We start from the raw sequence: 16,908 nt of genomic DNA on the forward strand, positions 1-16,908 counted from the left end.
GGTTTCGTTGACATTGAACTTAATTTCAAATTAATGTAATTAGTTCATTTTCAAAGGCCTTGATATTATTATTTGGCAACCTTAGTACCGTGACAGACTAACAAACGCTCGTGTTCCATCGATTCCGTTTACAATAATTAAGGAAATGGAACGTTTACGTTTAGAAAATAGTACAATAGCTTGCACTTCCGAGTGCTTTTGAGTGTTGGGGGTGGCATAGGGTAAAATATACGTATTGAATAGACTCCGAGTTGTGTTATATATTCTCTAAATAAATTATTTAAAAAACTGCAAAAAAATATTGCATTTCAGAAATTCTGAACTTGCATGCAAAGTTAATGAAAAGTGTTCTTTGGCATATATCTTTTGAATTTAAGCTGAATACTTCACAAAATCACAAAAGTCTTTTTATTTGTAATTTGGGGAGCTACGTGTTCTCCTTCAATTCTAAAGCCCACACATGTTCTGGCCATCCTGTTCGTCCACTGCGTTCTCTTTTTATTAGTTGTTGGGTAGCCTGAAAGGAAATAATAGAGATTAGATTACTTTTTATATTAAAGAAAAAAAAACATAGATATGAAAAGAACAACTAGGGTAACGGCACCAGTAACAGACATGCTTAAGACATCGTTCTCAGGTTAACTCAACTTTCTGAGCTTTTTAATGTATTTAGACCTTTTAAACTATTTTTCTCTCATGCAACTACATCTCATCCGACGTTTGGCCGCTTCTGAACCTTCTGAATTAGTTAATTCTATTTTTATTTGCTCAATTTCGAAAAAAGTCCGAACATCCCAGTAACAGACACCTTCAATTCTGATGATACCCAGACAGATAGGATGAGGAAAGGACGGGTGATGGACAGAATTCCCCTTTTCTCTTCAAAATGTGCAAAAGTTCTTTATAATAAAAACTTTAGACTAATAATAGACTAATAATAAAGACTAATAATTAAATTATTTTTAGAACTCAAGTCTTAACATATTAAAATGAACATGAAACACCTACTGATCTCGTGGTGGCTGTTCATAATCTTGCACCACTGCCTTGTAAATACAGTGAAACCTGTGTAAGTTGACCACTTGCAGTGCGCTACTTTAGTGGTCAACTTAAACAGGTGGTCAATTTACGAAGGTCGATTTATATGATAAGAACTAATTTCGTGCCTGAAAAAAGCGGTCAGCGTAGACAGGTGGTCAAATTACAAGGGTGGTCAACTTCACAGGAGTAGGTAAAAAATGAGAGTTCAACGTCAGGAGGAAGTGTGAAGTGGAACCACTTCCTCCCCACTTCCTCCACTTCCTCCGACCTTGGGTTGCGCCTGAATCTTGAAGAAGATGACCACCGCGTTTTCGCCCTTCCTCGTTTTCGCTCGTGAAAGGTTACGAATAGTTTTCGCGCGTTTTTGAATATTTTCCCGCGCTTTTGGACTTTGTCGTTTTTCTAGTCATAGAAGACTAGGAGGTTTTTCACTTTTTGAATGGCAACGTCAAAGTTTTGGTTGTTATGACAACCAGAGTTTTTAGTTTTCGGTTGGCAACACCTGTTGCTATGCTTTAACTTATGCGGTGTTTAACGTTCATGGCGCCATCTATTGAGAGGTTTATTTTTATTTTTTTATTTCTGCGAATTTAATTATTTTTATTTTTACAGAGTGTTGAAGTTGGGAATCGAACACCCAAACTTTGAGTTAGCAAAAACGTATGCTAACCACTATGCTATATTTTTCATTACTCTTTCAGTCTTAATGTGAATCTGTACCATGACAACGAATATTACAATTAAATTAATTTTAAAACCATCAGTTAATTTACTCTTTAGTACTAATCATGGCATATCATTAACTGAATTTCAGCTCATAATTGAAACTATCATCATTATTATTATTTTTCATAATAACAAAGTTTTCACTTAAGTAAAGATTTATTTAAATACAACCCATTCGAGATTTTAGATTTGGTTCAATGCTTTGTGGACTTGAAATATATTTTAAACTTTGATTTTCTTTTTCATGCATTTCAAACTTTATCATTTTTATTTTTTCTAACTTGTTAAATTTTCTTAACTAATTTCATTTTTCTTTGTCAAATTTACAAATATTTTTTCTAACTTGTAAAAATTTCGAAGAAATAATTTTCTTAACTAATTTTTTTTGACTTTCATACAACAAAATATTTTTTCTTACTTGTTAAATTTTCAAAGAAATAATTAACTTAAATTTTCAAAGAAATAATTAACTTAAATATTCTTTCACACATTTTGAACTTTAACGTTTTTTCCTGTCATTTAGCACTTTGATTTTTTTTTTCACTATTTTAGCGTTTTTCAATTATTTTCAGTCTTTAACTATTTTCTTAACTTTTTAGTCTTTAACTAATTTCAAGCATTTCAGACTTAGATTATTTTTTCGTGATTTCGATTTTTTTTTTTTAGTATATTTTAGAGTTTGATCATTTTCTCGCTTGTTTTTACTTTATCGTTTTTTTTTTTTTCCCGATATTTTTAAACTTAGAAATTTTTCACAAGTAGTGACAGGAATCGAACCTTCAAATTTTTCAAAACGTTATCATGTCTTCAATTTTTGCAATCATGTCAAACTTGCAATCAATTTACTCGTAGTAGTAATTAACACTTATCATTAACAAATTTTCTCAGATTTTAAAAAAATCAACTTAATTAATTTTTTCCAGTAAGCAAATTGCGCACTCAAGTTACATTCCAACACTGCATATATGTTTCAAGAGTTTCATTGAATTTATCACATTCCATTTAATTAACTCTAATAATTACTTTTTCATTAATACTTAACTTAATCATTTTATCATACATTTATTCCAGTTACAAAATTATGCTTAAAAGTTATTTATTTTTCTTAGCACAAGAGATTTTAACATGTTCCTACTAAAATGCTTTTCACTCTAGTTTGAGTTTACTAAAATAGCAACTCATTTACGATTTAGATTCATTTAATCGTCTTTGATTCTTTTTTCATTGTTAATATTTTAAATTATCACATACGTTATTATTTTTATACATTTATCCATTTAATTTTCGAAAATCTACAATCAATTTACTTTTCGTATTAATTAACACTTATCACTATCAAATATTTTCATGAATTTTAAAAAATTATCTTCTTAAATAATTTTTTACTGTAACCAAATTTCCCACTCAAGTTATATTTTATCACTACATATGCTTTTCATGAGTTTCACTTAATTTATCGCATTTCATTTAATTAACTCTAATAATTATTTTTTATCATCGATATTTAAGTTAATCATATTTTCCTTTCTTTATTTTTTTTTTCATGCAAACACTCTTGATGGAATAAAACAAAATTTTCAACTTTCATGAATTAAATCCCCTCTGAATATTTTATTTTACTTTACCATACTTTACTATTTTACTTACTGCGTTTTACTATTTATCATTCATTACAGCTTTTCCAAAATATTACTTTACAACCAACCAATTTCATTAACAGAATTTTCATTACAATTTATAAATTTCACTTTTATTTAATTATTTTTACCTACGGTAAAATAAAACACATAACACAAAAATGTTAAACATCAATGAAGTACCCAAGAAATGTTAAAATTATAAGTCGAGTATCAAAACTTCATGTCAGCAAATTTTAAAAATAGACTTACCGAAAAATAACTTCTACTGAAATTCATTTCAAAACTTGGAATCAATTTACTCTTAGCATTAATAAACACTTATCATTAAGAAATTTTCATGGATTTTAAAAATCAACTTATTTAATTTTTTTCCAGTAAGCTAATTTCGCACTCAAGTTACATTTCATCACTTTATATGCTTTTCAAGAGTTTCATTTAATTTATCACATTTTATTTAATCAACTCTATTAATTATTTTTTTTGATTAGTATTTAACTTAGTCATTTTATCGCATAGTGTTTTACTTTATTATTTTTTTTTTTCATACAAGCACTCTTGTTAGAATAAAACAAAATTTTCAACCTTCATGAATTAGAATCACTTTGGCTATTTCATTTTCCCAATAATATTTTACTTTAACAACTAATTTCTTTAACAAAATCGATATCATTTATTTTAGTCTTTATCCTTTTCGAACGATACATTCAAATGGACAGCTATACGTTAAATTAAGAAACTTAATCTAAATTTTGACAAATTAAGTTATAGCTAAATACTGACTAAAATTAAGTACAAAAGACTAACCTTTTTGGGGTGAAATCCCTCAAGTACCAGCTATCGCGAAGTTATTTAAAAACAGTGAATGAAATTGTAATAAGTGGATTGTTAATTATAACTCAATCTCACAAAATTACAATTACATGCATGTTTTATTTGAAATCGCTGCATACGGCTGGCTGCCCATCGTCGATTTGCAGAACGCATGCCGTGATATCGCAAATCAACTCGGCTGTTGAAAGAAACTACCGTAATCCCACAGCACTTCGGATCGTCCACACACACACATCGAGGCGAATTGAGAAAATGACTTTATCAATATTGCTATCTACCCCTTTACCGATAACAGATAACAAACCCCACGTGCTAGTATTATTCACCACCTGGCCTACGTCTTTCAAGTGATGTCACTGTTTCTGACCAATTAAAATTAGTTCACGTTTCTCAAATATCAAGCACATAGATCGGCAATAGCCTGATGTCAGGTTTTCCAAACAAAATTTTAGATTTTAATTCGTAGTTTCGAATTAATTTCTTTTTCATTTCAAACTTATAAAAAAAAATTTCCAGCTTGTAAGAATATTTCTTTCAAAAACAGATTTTTGATTCAAAACAGTATTTTTTCAAACTTGTAATATTTTTCTACTTAGAAAATGAAATCAAAAATTTTTGTTTTCTTTAATCATATAAAATGTTTTTAAGAAATAATTTCTCAAATTTGTAATATTTTTCCACTAATTAAAAAAAAATCAATTTTTTTTTTTTTCAATCATATAAAAATAAATTTTTAATCTTACAACAGTAAATTTTTCCGCAAAAATATTTTTTTCAAATCAAAATAATAATAATATTTTTGTAACATATTGTTTTTTTTCCTTTCAATCTTTTTTTTTTTTTTTTTTAAATTTTCAAACTTACAAAATAAAATTTTTTCAACTGAATCTTCAAACGAAATGCTTTAATTAAATTTAAAACTCAATATCACTTTACTCTTAGTATTAATAACCAATAGCACTTAACCATTTACTCTTTGCACTCTAAGTATTAATTAACACACACGCATTAGAAATAATAATAATAATGTTTAAGATACTTACAAATCATTTACTCAAGCTTTCAAATATCCATCTAGCATGTTATTGTTCATTCGTGTGAGGGAACTTGTAATAAAACTTTACTTATCAACCGAAATTATAAGCGAAAATATCGCATTTTTTAGCACTTAATATAATCCTACAATTAACAAATTGGTTTTAACTTTGAATTTAAGAAAAATAAAAACTATTACACACTTAGTAACATATCTATCGATGTATATTATTTCATGACAAATCACAAATAGGTGAGGATCTTTTATCGATCATGTGACCAACTAAGTTAAGAAAGAGCGTTCTTATCTCATATGAGAATTTATAAGTCTTTAATATTTCTCTTTAATGTAAGTGTATTGATACGTACGAGTTTGTGTATGTGAATATAACTGTGTATTGTTTTCAAACCATTGTCATGTTTAAGCTTTACGGTTCTAATTTTGACTTTCCACTTAGCATTATTTGAAGTCCTTCGCATGCATTAAACTATAGAAATATTACAAAAATTATATTTTCATTCAGTCTTAATTACAAAACCATACAATAAGATGAAGACAACACCGATAGTATAAAGATTACTTACAATAAAGTGCATATAAAAAATATATGTAAGAGTGATTTCAAAGTATAATCCATCAACCATATTCAACAACTCAATCAAAACACAAGTCTCTTTTAAAATGATAAACACAATTTATTCACACACACAGTAAAAGACAATTAAAAAAACTTTCATCTTTAAGTAAAACTCTTCAAAACTTTCAAGCGTATTTTTAACATCGATTGCATCAAATAAATCAGACACATGACATTTTAAACATGGACTATCAACATTCAAAGTAACGAAGTCACGAGTCAAGTTTTCCCAATTAACATTAAAAAGAGCCCGTTCGAAAAAAAGTGTCGAACTTTCGACCCCTTGTTAATGATTCACATTCATGCACTCTCATGTAAAAAATGAATCCATTTTTACAATCCACACATTCTTTTTTAGAAAGGTAGTTTATGTTGCATATGAGCTCATCAAATAGTCACTTACGTAGAGAATCAGCCAGTTTACGAACTTCTTGTGATGTATATGTGCTGATTTTATCACATCGACAATCACAGGGATATTTTTTCTCAATTTCCGAAAGGATGTACTCTTTTAGAGTATAAGTCATAAGTTTGTCTTTGACACTACGTGAGATACAAGGGGATGCGTAGCACAATTTGTCAATCTGGCTTTCCAAAAGTAGAACTCTATCAGGCATCAACTGGAACACTTCTCGTTTCAGTTTGAACAATCTTTGCACACTAACACAGATGTTACCATTCGCACTCGACTCTCCTTTTTTATAACAAAAGCGAAATCACGGTCTTCGATTAATTTTTGATTTACATTTTTACGTAGGCTTGAAATAAGTGATCTCCACACATCTGGTTCTAAGGAAATACCATCCATAGTTGGTCGAAAAATACCATCTTTCCCACACGTATATCTTCTAATATGCACGCGTGTACGTTTCCGAAAAGTATTCACCTAAAGTGAAAATACAATCACCCAAGTGTATCATATCATCAGGCTGTGGAGAAGCCTCAATGTTCATTTTCATGTTCGTTGCATCCCATCTGTTCATCTTCAGGCTTCAAAGTTTCAGAATGATTTTCACCAGCGTTAGTCATTCTTAACTCTCATAGGATTAGGAGTCACAATACTAAAACAACTTCCTGTGAACTTAAAAAATAAATCAAACTAGGTTTTAACATGAAGAAAAATCCTAAGTACATAGAATAAAATTTCACGATCTCTTTCAAAGCTCAGAATCACCCTGAAAATGATTCTCCAAACATCCACTATAAACCAATGAATATTCACTTTAACCAATGAGAAGTGTACATAAATCTCTTGCTACTGACGTCATAGAATATCACATGAACTTTTGAGCAGAATTGAGTTGTTTTACACAGTATTCAGATTTTTAGAAAATGCCAACACTTTGACTTCCAAATTCATCCTGACCTACTACGAGTAATTTTAAGATGGTAGCAGGTTTTCACATCACATCGAATGCCGATGACGGTTTCGCATCTCATGCAAATTGACATGATCAATTACACGTGATTGATCATGTCATGCGTGAGATGCGAAAACGTCATCGGCATTCGATGTGATGTGAAAACCTGCTACCATCTTAAAATTACTCGTAGTAGGTCAGGATGAATTTGGAAGTCAAAGTGTTGGCATTTTCTAAAAATCTGAATACTGTGTAAAACAACTCAATTCTGCTCAAAAGTTCATGTGATATTCTATGACGTCAGTAGCAAGAGATTTATGTACACTTCTCATTGGTTAAAGTGAATATTCATTGGTTTATAGTGGATGTTTGGAGAATCATTTTCAGGGTGATTCTGAGCTTTGAAAGAGATCGTGAAATTTTATTCTATGTACTTAGGATTTTTCTTCACCAGCTAGTGTTAAAACCTAGTTTGATTTATTTTTTAAGTTCACAGGAAGTTGTTTTAGTATTGTGACTCCTAATCCTATGAGAGTTAAGAATGACTAACGCTGGTGAAAATCATTCTGAAACTTTGAAGCCTGAAGATGAACAGATGGGATGCAACGAACATGAAAATGAACATTGAGGCTTCTCCACAGCCTGATGATATGATACACTTGGGTGATTGTATTTTCACTTTAGGTGAATACTTTTCGGAAACGTACACGCGTGCATATTAGAAGATATACGTGTGGGAAAGATGGTATTTTTCGACCAACTATGGATGGTATTTCCTTAGAACCAGATGTGTGGAGATCACTTATTTCAAGCCTACGTAAAAATGTAAATCAAAAATTAATCGAAGACCGTGATTTCGCTTTTGTTATAAAAAAGGAGAGTCGAGTGCGAATGGTAACATCTGTGTTAGTGTGCAAAGATTGTTCAAACTGAAACGAGAAGTGTTCCAGTTGATGCCTGATAGAGTTCTACTTTTGGAAAGCCAGATTGACAAATTGTGCTACGCATCCCCTTGTATCTCACGTAGTGTCAAAGACAAACTTATGACTTATACTCTAAAAGAGTACATCCTTTCGGAAATTGAGAAAAAATATCCCTGTGATTGTCGATGTGATAAAATCAGCACATATACATCACAAGAAGTTCGTAAACTGGCTGATTCTCTACGTAAGTGACTATTTGATGAGCTCATATGCAACATAAACTACCTTTCTAAAAAAGAATGTGTGGATTGTAAAAATGGATTCATTTTTTACATGAGAGTGCATGAATGTGAATCATTAACAAGGGGTCGAAAGTTCGACACTTTTTTTCGAACGGGCTCTTTTTAATGTTAATTGGGAAAACTTGACTCGTGACTTCGTTACTTTGAATGTTGATAGTCCATGTTTAAAATGTCATGTGTCTGATTTATTTGATGCAATCGATGTTAAAAATACGCTTGAAAGTTTTGAAGAGTTTTACTTAAAGATGAAAGTTTTTTTAATTGTCTTTTACTGTGTGTGTGAATAAATTGTGTTTATCATTTTAAAAGAGACTTGTGTTTTGATTGAGTTGTTGAATATGGTTGATGGATTATACTTTGAAATCACTCTTACATATATTTTTTATATGCACTTTATTGTAAGTAATCTTTATACTATCGGTGTTGTCTTCATCTTATTGTATGGTTTTGTAATTAAGACTGAATGAAAATATAATTTTTGTAATATTTCTATAGTTTAATGCATGCGAAGGACTTCAAATAATGCTAAGTGGAAAGTCAAAATTAGAACCGTAAAGCTTAAACATGACAATGGTTTGAAAACAATACACAGTTATATTCACATACACAAACTCGTACGTATCAATACACTTACATTAAAGAGAAATATTAAAGACTTATAAATTCTCATATGAGATAAGAACGCTCTTTCTTAACTTAGTTGGTCACATGATCGATAAAAGATCCTCACCTATTTGTGATTTGTCATGAAATAATATACATCGATAGATATGTTACTAAGTGTGTAATAGTTTTTATTTTTCTTAAATTCAAAGTTAAAACCAATTTGTTAATTGTAGGATTATATTAAGTGCTAAAAAATGCGATATTTTCGCTTATAATTTCGGTTGATAAGTAAAGTTTTATTACAAGTTCCCTCACACGAATGAACAATAACATGCTAGATGGATATTTGAAAGCTTGAGTAAATGATTTGTAAGTATCTTAAACATTATTATTATTATTTCTAATGCGTGTGTGTTAATTAATACTTAGAGTGCAAAGAGTAAATGGTTAAGTGCTATTGGTTATTAATACTAAGAGTAAAGTGATATTGAGTTTTAAATTTAATTAAAGCATTTCGTTTGAAGATTCAGTTGAAAAAATTTTATTTTGTAAGTTTGAAAATTTAAAAAAAAAAAAAAAAAGATTGAAAGGAAAAAAAACAATATGTTACAAAAATATTATTATTATTTTGATTTGAAAAAAATATTTTTGCGGAAAAATTTACTGTTGTAAGATTAAAAATTTATTTTTATATGATTGAAAAAAAAAAAATTGATTTTTTTTTAATTAGTGGAAAAATATTACAAATTTGAGAAATTATTTCTTAAAAACATTTTATATGATTAAAGAAAACAAAAATTTTTGATTTCATTTTCTAAGTAGAAAAATATTACAAGTTTGAAAAAATACTGTTTTGAATCAAAAATCTGTTTTTGAAAGAAATATTCTTACAAGCTGGAAATTTTTTTTTATAAGTTTGAAATGAAAAAGAAATTAATTCGAAACTACGAATTAAAATCTAAAATTTTGTTTGGAAAACCTGACATCAGGCTATTGCCGATCTATGTGCTTGATATTTGAGAAACGTGAACTAATTTTAATTGGTCAGAAACAGTGACATCACTTGAAAGACGTAGGCCAGGTGGTGAATAATACTAGCACGTGGGGTTTGTTATCTGTTATCGGTAAAGGGGTAGATAGCAATATTGATAAAGTCATTTTCTCAATTCGCCTCGATGTGTGTGTGTGGACGATCCGAAGTGCTGTGGGATTACGGTAGTTTCTTTCAACAGCCGAGTTGATTTGCGATATCACGGCATGCGTTCTGCAAATCGACGATGGGCAGCCAGCCGTATGCAGCGATTTCAAATAAAACATGCATGTAATTGTAATTTTGTGAGATTGAGTTATAATTAACAATCCACTTATTACAATTTCATTCACTGTTTTTAAATAACTTCGCGATAGCTGGTACTTGAGGGATTTCACCCCAAAAAGGTTAGTCTTTTGTACTGAATTTTAGTCAGTATTTAGCTATAACTTAATTTGTCAAAATTTAGATTAAGTTTCTTAATTTAACGTATAGCTGTCCATTTGAATGTATCGTTCGAAAAGGATAAAGACTAAAATAAATGATATCGATTTTGTTAAAGAAATTAGTTGTTAAAGTAAAATATTATTGGGAAAATGAAATAGCCAAAGTGATTCTAATTCATGAAGGTTGAAAATTTTGTTTTATTCTAACAAGAGTGCTTGTATGAAAAAAATAATAATAAAGTAAAACACTATGCGATAAAATGACTAAGTTAAATACTAATCAAAAAAAATAATTAATAGAGTTGATTAAATAAAATGTGATAAATTAAATGAAACTCTTGAAAAGCATATAAAGTGATGAAATGTAACTTGAGTGCGAAATTAGCTTACTGGAAAAAAATTAAATAAGTTGATTTTTAAAATCCATGAAAATTTCTTAATGATAAGTGTTTATTAATGCTAAGAGTAAATTGATTCCAAGTTTTGAAATGAATTTCAGTAGAAGTTATTTTTCGGTAAGTCTATTTTTAAAATTTGCTGACATGAAGTTTTGATACTCGACTTATAATTTTAACATTTCTTGGGTACTTCATTGATGTTTAACATTTTTGTGTTATGTGTTTTATTTTACCGTAGGTAAAAATAATTAAATAAAAGTGAAATTTATAAATTGTAATGAAAATTCTGTTAATGAAATTGGTTGGTTGTAAAGTAATATTTTGGAAAAGCTGTAATGAATGATAAATAGTAAAACGCAGTAAGTAAAATAGTAAAGTATGGTAAAGTAAAATAAAATATTCAGAGGGGATTTAATTCATGAAAGTTGAAAATTTTGTTTTATTCCATCAAGAGTGTTTGCATGAAAAAAAAAATAAAGAAAGGAAAATATGATTAACTTAAATATCGATGATAAAAAATAATTATTAGAGTTAATTAAATGAAATGCGATAAATTAAGTGAAACTCATGAAAAGCATATGTAGTGATAAAATATAACTTGAGTGGGAAATTTGGTTACAGTAAAAAATTATTTAAGAAGATAATTTTTTAAAATTCATGAAAATATTTGATAGTGATAAGTGTTAATTAATACGAAAAGTAAATTGATTGTAGATTTTCGAAAATTAAATGGATAAATGTATAAAAATAATAACGTATGTGATAATTTAAAATATTAACAATGAAAAAAGAATTAAAGACGATTAAATGAATCTAAATCGTAAATGAGTTGCTATTTTAGTAAACTCAAACTAGAGTGAAAAGCATTTTAGTAGGAACATGTTAAAATCTCTTGTGCTAAGAAAAATAAATAACTTTTAAGCATAATTTTGTAACTGGAATAAATGTATGATAAAATGATTAAGTTAAGTATTAATGAAAAAGTAATTATTAGAGTTAATTAAATGGAATGTGATAAATTCAATGAAACTCTTGAAACATATATGCAGTGTTGGAATGTAACTTGAGTGCGCAATTTGCTTACTGGAAAAAATTAATTAAGTTGATTTTTTTAAAATCTGAGAAAATTTGTTAATGATAAGTGTTAATTACTACTACGAGTAAATTGATTGCAAGTTTGACATGATTGCAAAAATTGAAGACATGATAACGTTTTGAAAAATTTGAAGGTTCGATTCCTGTCACTACTTGTGAAAAATTTCTAAGTTTAAAAATATCGGGAAAAAAAAAAAAAACGATAAAGTAAAAACAAGCGAGAAAATGATCAAACTCTAAAATATACTAAAAAAAAAAAATCGAAATCACGAAAAAATAATCTAAGTCTGAAATGCTTGAAATTAGTTAAAGACTAAAAAGTTAAGAAAATAGTTAAAGACTGAAAATAATTGAAAAACGGTAAAATAGTGAAAAAAAAAATCAAAGTGCTAAATGACAGGAAAAAACGTTAAAGTTCAAAATGTGTGAAAGAATATTTAAGTTAATTATTTCTTTGAAAATTTAAGTTAATTATTTCTTTGAAAATTTAACAAGTAAGAAAAAATATTTTGTTGTATGAAAGTCAAAAAAAATTAGTTAAGAAAATTATTTCTTCGAAATTTTTACAAGTTAGAAAAAATATTTGTAAATTTGACAAAGAAAAATGAAATTAGTTAAGAAAATTTAACAAGTTAGAAAAAATAAAAATGATAAAGTTTGAAATGCATGAAAAAGAAAATCAAAGTTTAAAATATATTTCAAGTCCACAAAGCATTGAACCAAATCTAAAATCTCGAATGGGTTGTATTTAAATAAATCTTTACTTAAGTGAAAACTTTGTTATTATGAAAAATAATAATAATGATGATAGTTTCAATTATGAGCTGAAATTCAGTTAATGATATGCCATGATTAGTACTAAAGAGTAAATTAACTGATGGTTTTAAAATTAATTTAATTGTAATATTCGTTGTCATGGTACAGATTCACATTAAGACTGAAAGAGTAATGAAAAATATAGCATAGTGGTTAGCATACGTTTTTGCTAACTCAAAGTTTGGGTGTTCGATTCCCAACTTCAACACTCTGTAAAAATAAAAATAATTAAATTCGCAGAAATAAAAAAATAAAAATAAACCTCTCAATAGATGGCGCCATGAACGTTAAACACCGCATAAGTTAAAGCATAGCAACAGGTGTTGCCAACCGAAAACTAAAAACTCTGGTTGTCATAACAACCAAAACTTTGACGTTGCCATTCAAAAAGTGAAAAACCTCCTAGTCTTCTATGACTAGAAAAACGACAAAGTCCAAAAGCGCGGGAAAATATTCAAAAACGCGCGAAAACTATTCGTAACCTTTCACGAGCGAAAACGAGGAAGGGCGAAAACGCGGTGGTCATCTTCTTCAAGATTCAGGCGCAACCCAAGGTCGGAGGAAGTGGAGGAAGTGGGAGGAAGTGGGGAGGAAGTGGTTCCACTTCACACTTCCTCCTGACGTTGAACTCTCATTTTTTACCTACTCACAGGTTTTACTGTACCAACTGGCTCATAAAATTCATTTTGATAACACTAGATGTCAATATCAGTTTTACCCGCCTAAAAAGTTTTTCATTTAAATGCAAACTTATGACTATTTTACCGGATCCTTGTCTTACTGGTGACCTTACTTTTTTCTTTGTATATACCACTAGCGCCGCCAGAATTACTTTCGGGAAGGTTTTATTTATTTATTTATTTTTAAATTTTTAATTTTTTAAAATTATTTTTTATTTTTTAAATTTTTTAAATTTTTTTTAGTTTTTTTTTTTTTTTTTTCAAAACAATCCTTGCATTTGTATAGACCACTGAAAACGGATTGGCATCTGGGGAGCATTTTTACCCCCCAAACCAACTCCTTCGCTGCGCCTCTGATGGTATATGCAGAGCTGATTTAATTTTAGCGTTAATCGTTCCAATTGGGGGCTGATTTTGGCCATCGTTTGTTCGAATAAAAATAGCTTAATTTATACAACAGTGTGACAATGTGAATTCATATTAAATTGTCGTCTACTCGAGAAAGCCTTTCACGCAATTTAATTGTCGGCAAATCATCAGAAAAATCTCAATAATTAAAAAATTTTTATCTGTTGCCGTCTTCTATTTCTAAACAAATAAAATGTTTGCATTTAAAACAAGCAAGACTTTTGAAATAGTTTTCAATTTTCGCTCTTTGATTGTGCTTATGTGGGGATAATTGGGAAATTGGCGCTGTCGTCAAATTTTTGCAGGCGTAATTTTATTTTGGTTACCCAGTTTTTTAAGGTAACCCTACGCAATAAATATTTACCAACTCTTTGTTTACACAGGCATAGGAAAAACACTCCTTGCGCAGGTTTTGGTGCCAAAAATTTCCGCCAATGCGTTAAGATCGCCAATTTTCCAATTATCGAAAACTTCCTGCCTTTGTGAATAGCAGAAATTTGTAGTAGCGATTACATGAGCAATTATACGTTAGATCCAAAAATTTATAGTAAGATTATAGAAGAAAGTTTCGTGATGGTTACAACATACTAGTTTCATACGTAAATGGCATGAATTACTCTGATGAGAAAAAATATATATATATATGAAACTATGAAAGTATCAAAACTGATCTCCCATCTAAATTACGCCCTATTTACACCTAATAAAAAGCTAAAGCACCTTGTTACCGTCTCGTAACACATTTTGAACTTAGTGAGCCAAATTGTCTACGCAGTATAATATTAAAGTTCATGACGTTCTTGAAAGAAAAAGCTTAAATTGAAAAACACATTTTTCCACGGTTGCCACAAATCAAAAGAGTAAATTTTTGTTGCCTCGAGGTGGAAAGGATGATCATTACTTGGTTTCAAGACTTATCCCCATCACACCGTTGATCAATTTTTATGAATTCTTATACAAGATTATTACGTCTGAAACTTATACAAGTTTATTACATATGAAACTCAAAGTTGAAACAGAACACAAACACTGTAAGCACAAATTGTAAAAAAAAAGTTCCATTAATTATAAATAATTACATCTTAGCAGATTTAATTACATTTCGGGATACTAATAAGCTCTTATCAACGGCTATAAATTATCTGCAGTAAAACAAACATTTCTTTTTTTTTTCTTTTTCCACTTTTTTATCTCTAGAAAAAAAAGTGAAGATAATCTCATCGCAGTAAGTTAGTTTCTACGCAGTGTCCGACTTCAAACAACTGACGAAATCCAAGAACTTCAAACTTTTTTTTTTCGCACATTTTTTTTTTTTTTTTTTTTTTTTTTCAGAAGAAAAAAAACGCAGGAAAGAAAAGAGAAGCCAACATAGCGATAATATCTAGCTGTCCTATTGCTCAAAACATCTTTAAATTTCGTCTACGATTTCTTGTTCAACATGAATCAACGTGTAATCAGGCGCGGATCCAAAAAAGAGGGGGTCATGGGTTCATGAACCCCCCCCCCCCCCCAAAGCGACCAAATATTGCCTAAAGTTGTATTTAAGGGACCTATTTTTTTTTAAATCGCCCCAGACCCCCTACTTTAGCAAAAATTGCACTTTGATCCCTCCCTCTCCGATAATGACCCCCTTCAGAGTTAGAAGCTGAATCCGCCCCTGTGTGTAATACAAGCTCTTCATTCCACAGAGTATCATTCTTGAAGCTAATTAGTAAGGGGGCAACTCCAAGTGTGAGGGAAAGATGACAGATCTTTTGATGAAAGAAAATTAAGTGATTATACTGAAACTATGTTCATAAAAAGGAAGCTTTTTGTTTCTTTGTATGTGAATGTTAACATTTTAAAACTAACAAATTGCAGGGGGGGGGGGTGACTTCTTTTAAACATATCACTCAACGACGTCGATAGTGGCACCAGGCGTGTCCATCCCCCTCCCCCAAATTCAATGGCTCAAATTCTCCTTCAAAATTTTCCTCAACTCTCCCCCCTTTTTTTGTTTTTAGCTTTTTATTTTATTTATTTATTTTTAAAAATAATTTTTAATTTTTTTTTCTTTTTAATATTTTTTTTATTTATTCTTTTAAGTATTTTTTATTTACTTATGTATTTAATTATTTTTAATTATTATTATTATTTTATTAGAAAATTTCTGTGTTACGTCAATGAGACACACACACACAAACTAAATAAATGAAATAAAAAATAAACAGAATAAAATAAAATAAATACTAATTCAAATTAAAAATAAATAAATAAAAAGCAATTTTAAAAATCCCCCCAAACATTTTGATGCGCAACTTGCACCATAATCCCCCCTAGTGGGCACCCCTGAGTGGCACATCTCAGAAAAACAGCAGCAAGGTTTTACGATTTATGTAATACTATCGTCACGTGCAGGAATGCCCACCTAGGAGGGATCATGGCGCAGACTGCGCCATTGAAATTTTCAGGGGGGGGGGTGATTTTATGGGTATTTTTCTCATTTTGAGGGGTCTTCGCGATATTTAGGGGGTAGGGTGCGCCCTTGCTATTAGGAAGTGGGCATCCCAGGGTCACGTGCCAATGCGCCAACGTCAAATTTATGCCACATTTTGATAATTTTTAAGCACATCGCCTGCATTATTTGAGATAACGAGGTTGGAATTTTACCCGAAGCAACTAAACCTCACACAAGTGCTTCCGTCAGCATTGTACCACCAACTTTTTCTCGTTCAAAATACATTTGAAGTTCGCCTTGTCATAATATTAGTACACTCAGTATTTATGACTGAAATCTGTGTTTTAAAAAATTGTTATTTTTGTCCTTTTTTTGTTTTGGTGGAATGAAAAATTTAGCTGAGTATCAATCTTTATTTAAACTTTTATCAAAAAGGGAGAACCTCACCAAACTTTGAATGGCATACATATATTTTCTAACTTTTTAACAGTACCC

General features: G+C 29.7%; 1 protein-coding gene across 1 annotated transcript in view; it reads right to left on the minus strand.

The window, feature by feature from the left end:
* Nucleotides 1–427: 427 nt before the first annotated feature.
* The window catches only part of LOC129224942 (heart- and neural crest derivatives-expressed protein 2-like), a 48,406-nt gene continuing 31,925 nt past the window's right edge, over nt 428–16,908 (minus strand). Inside the window, exon 3 of the mRNA XM_054859489.1 lies at nt 428–492. Within this exon, the coding sequence (XP_054715464.1) occupies nt 428–492 (65 nt within the window). The remainder of the gene's footprint in view (nt 493–16,908) is intronic.

This window comes from Uloborus diversus, chromosome 6, assembly GCF_026930045.1.
Source record: "Uloborus diversus isolate 005 chromosome 6, Udiv.v.3.1, whole genome shotgun sequence".
Taxonomy (NCBI): Eukaryota; Metazoa; Arthropoda; class Arachnida; order Araneae; family Uloboridae; genus Uloborus; species Uloborus diversus.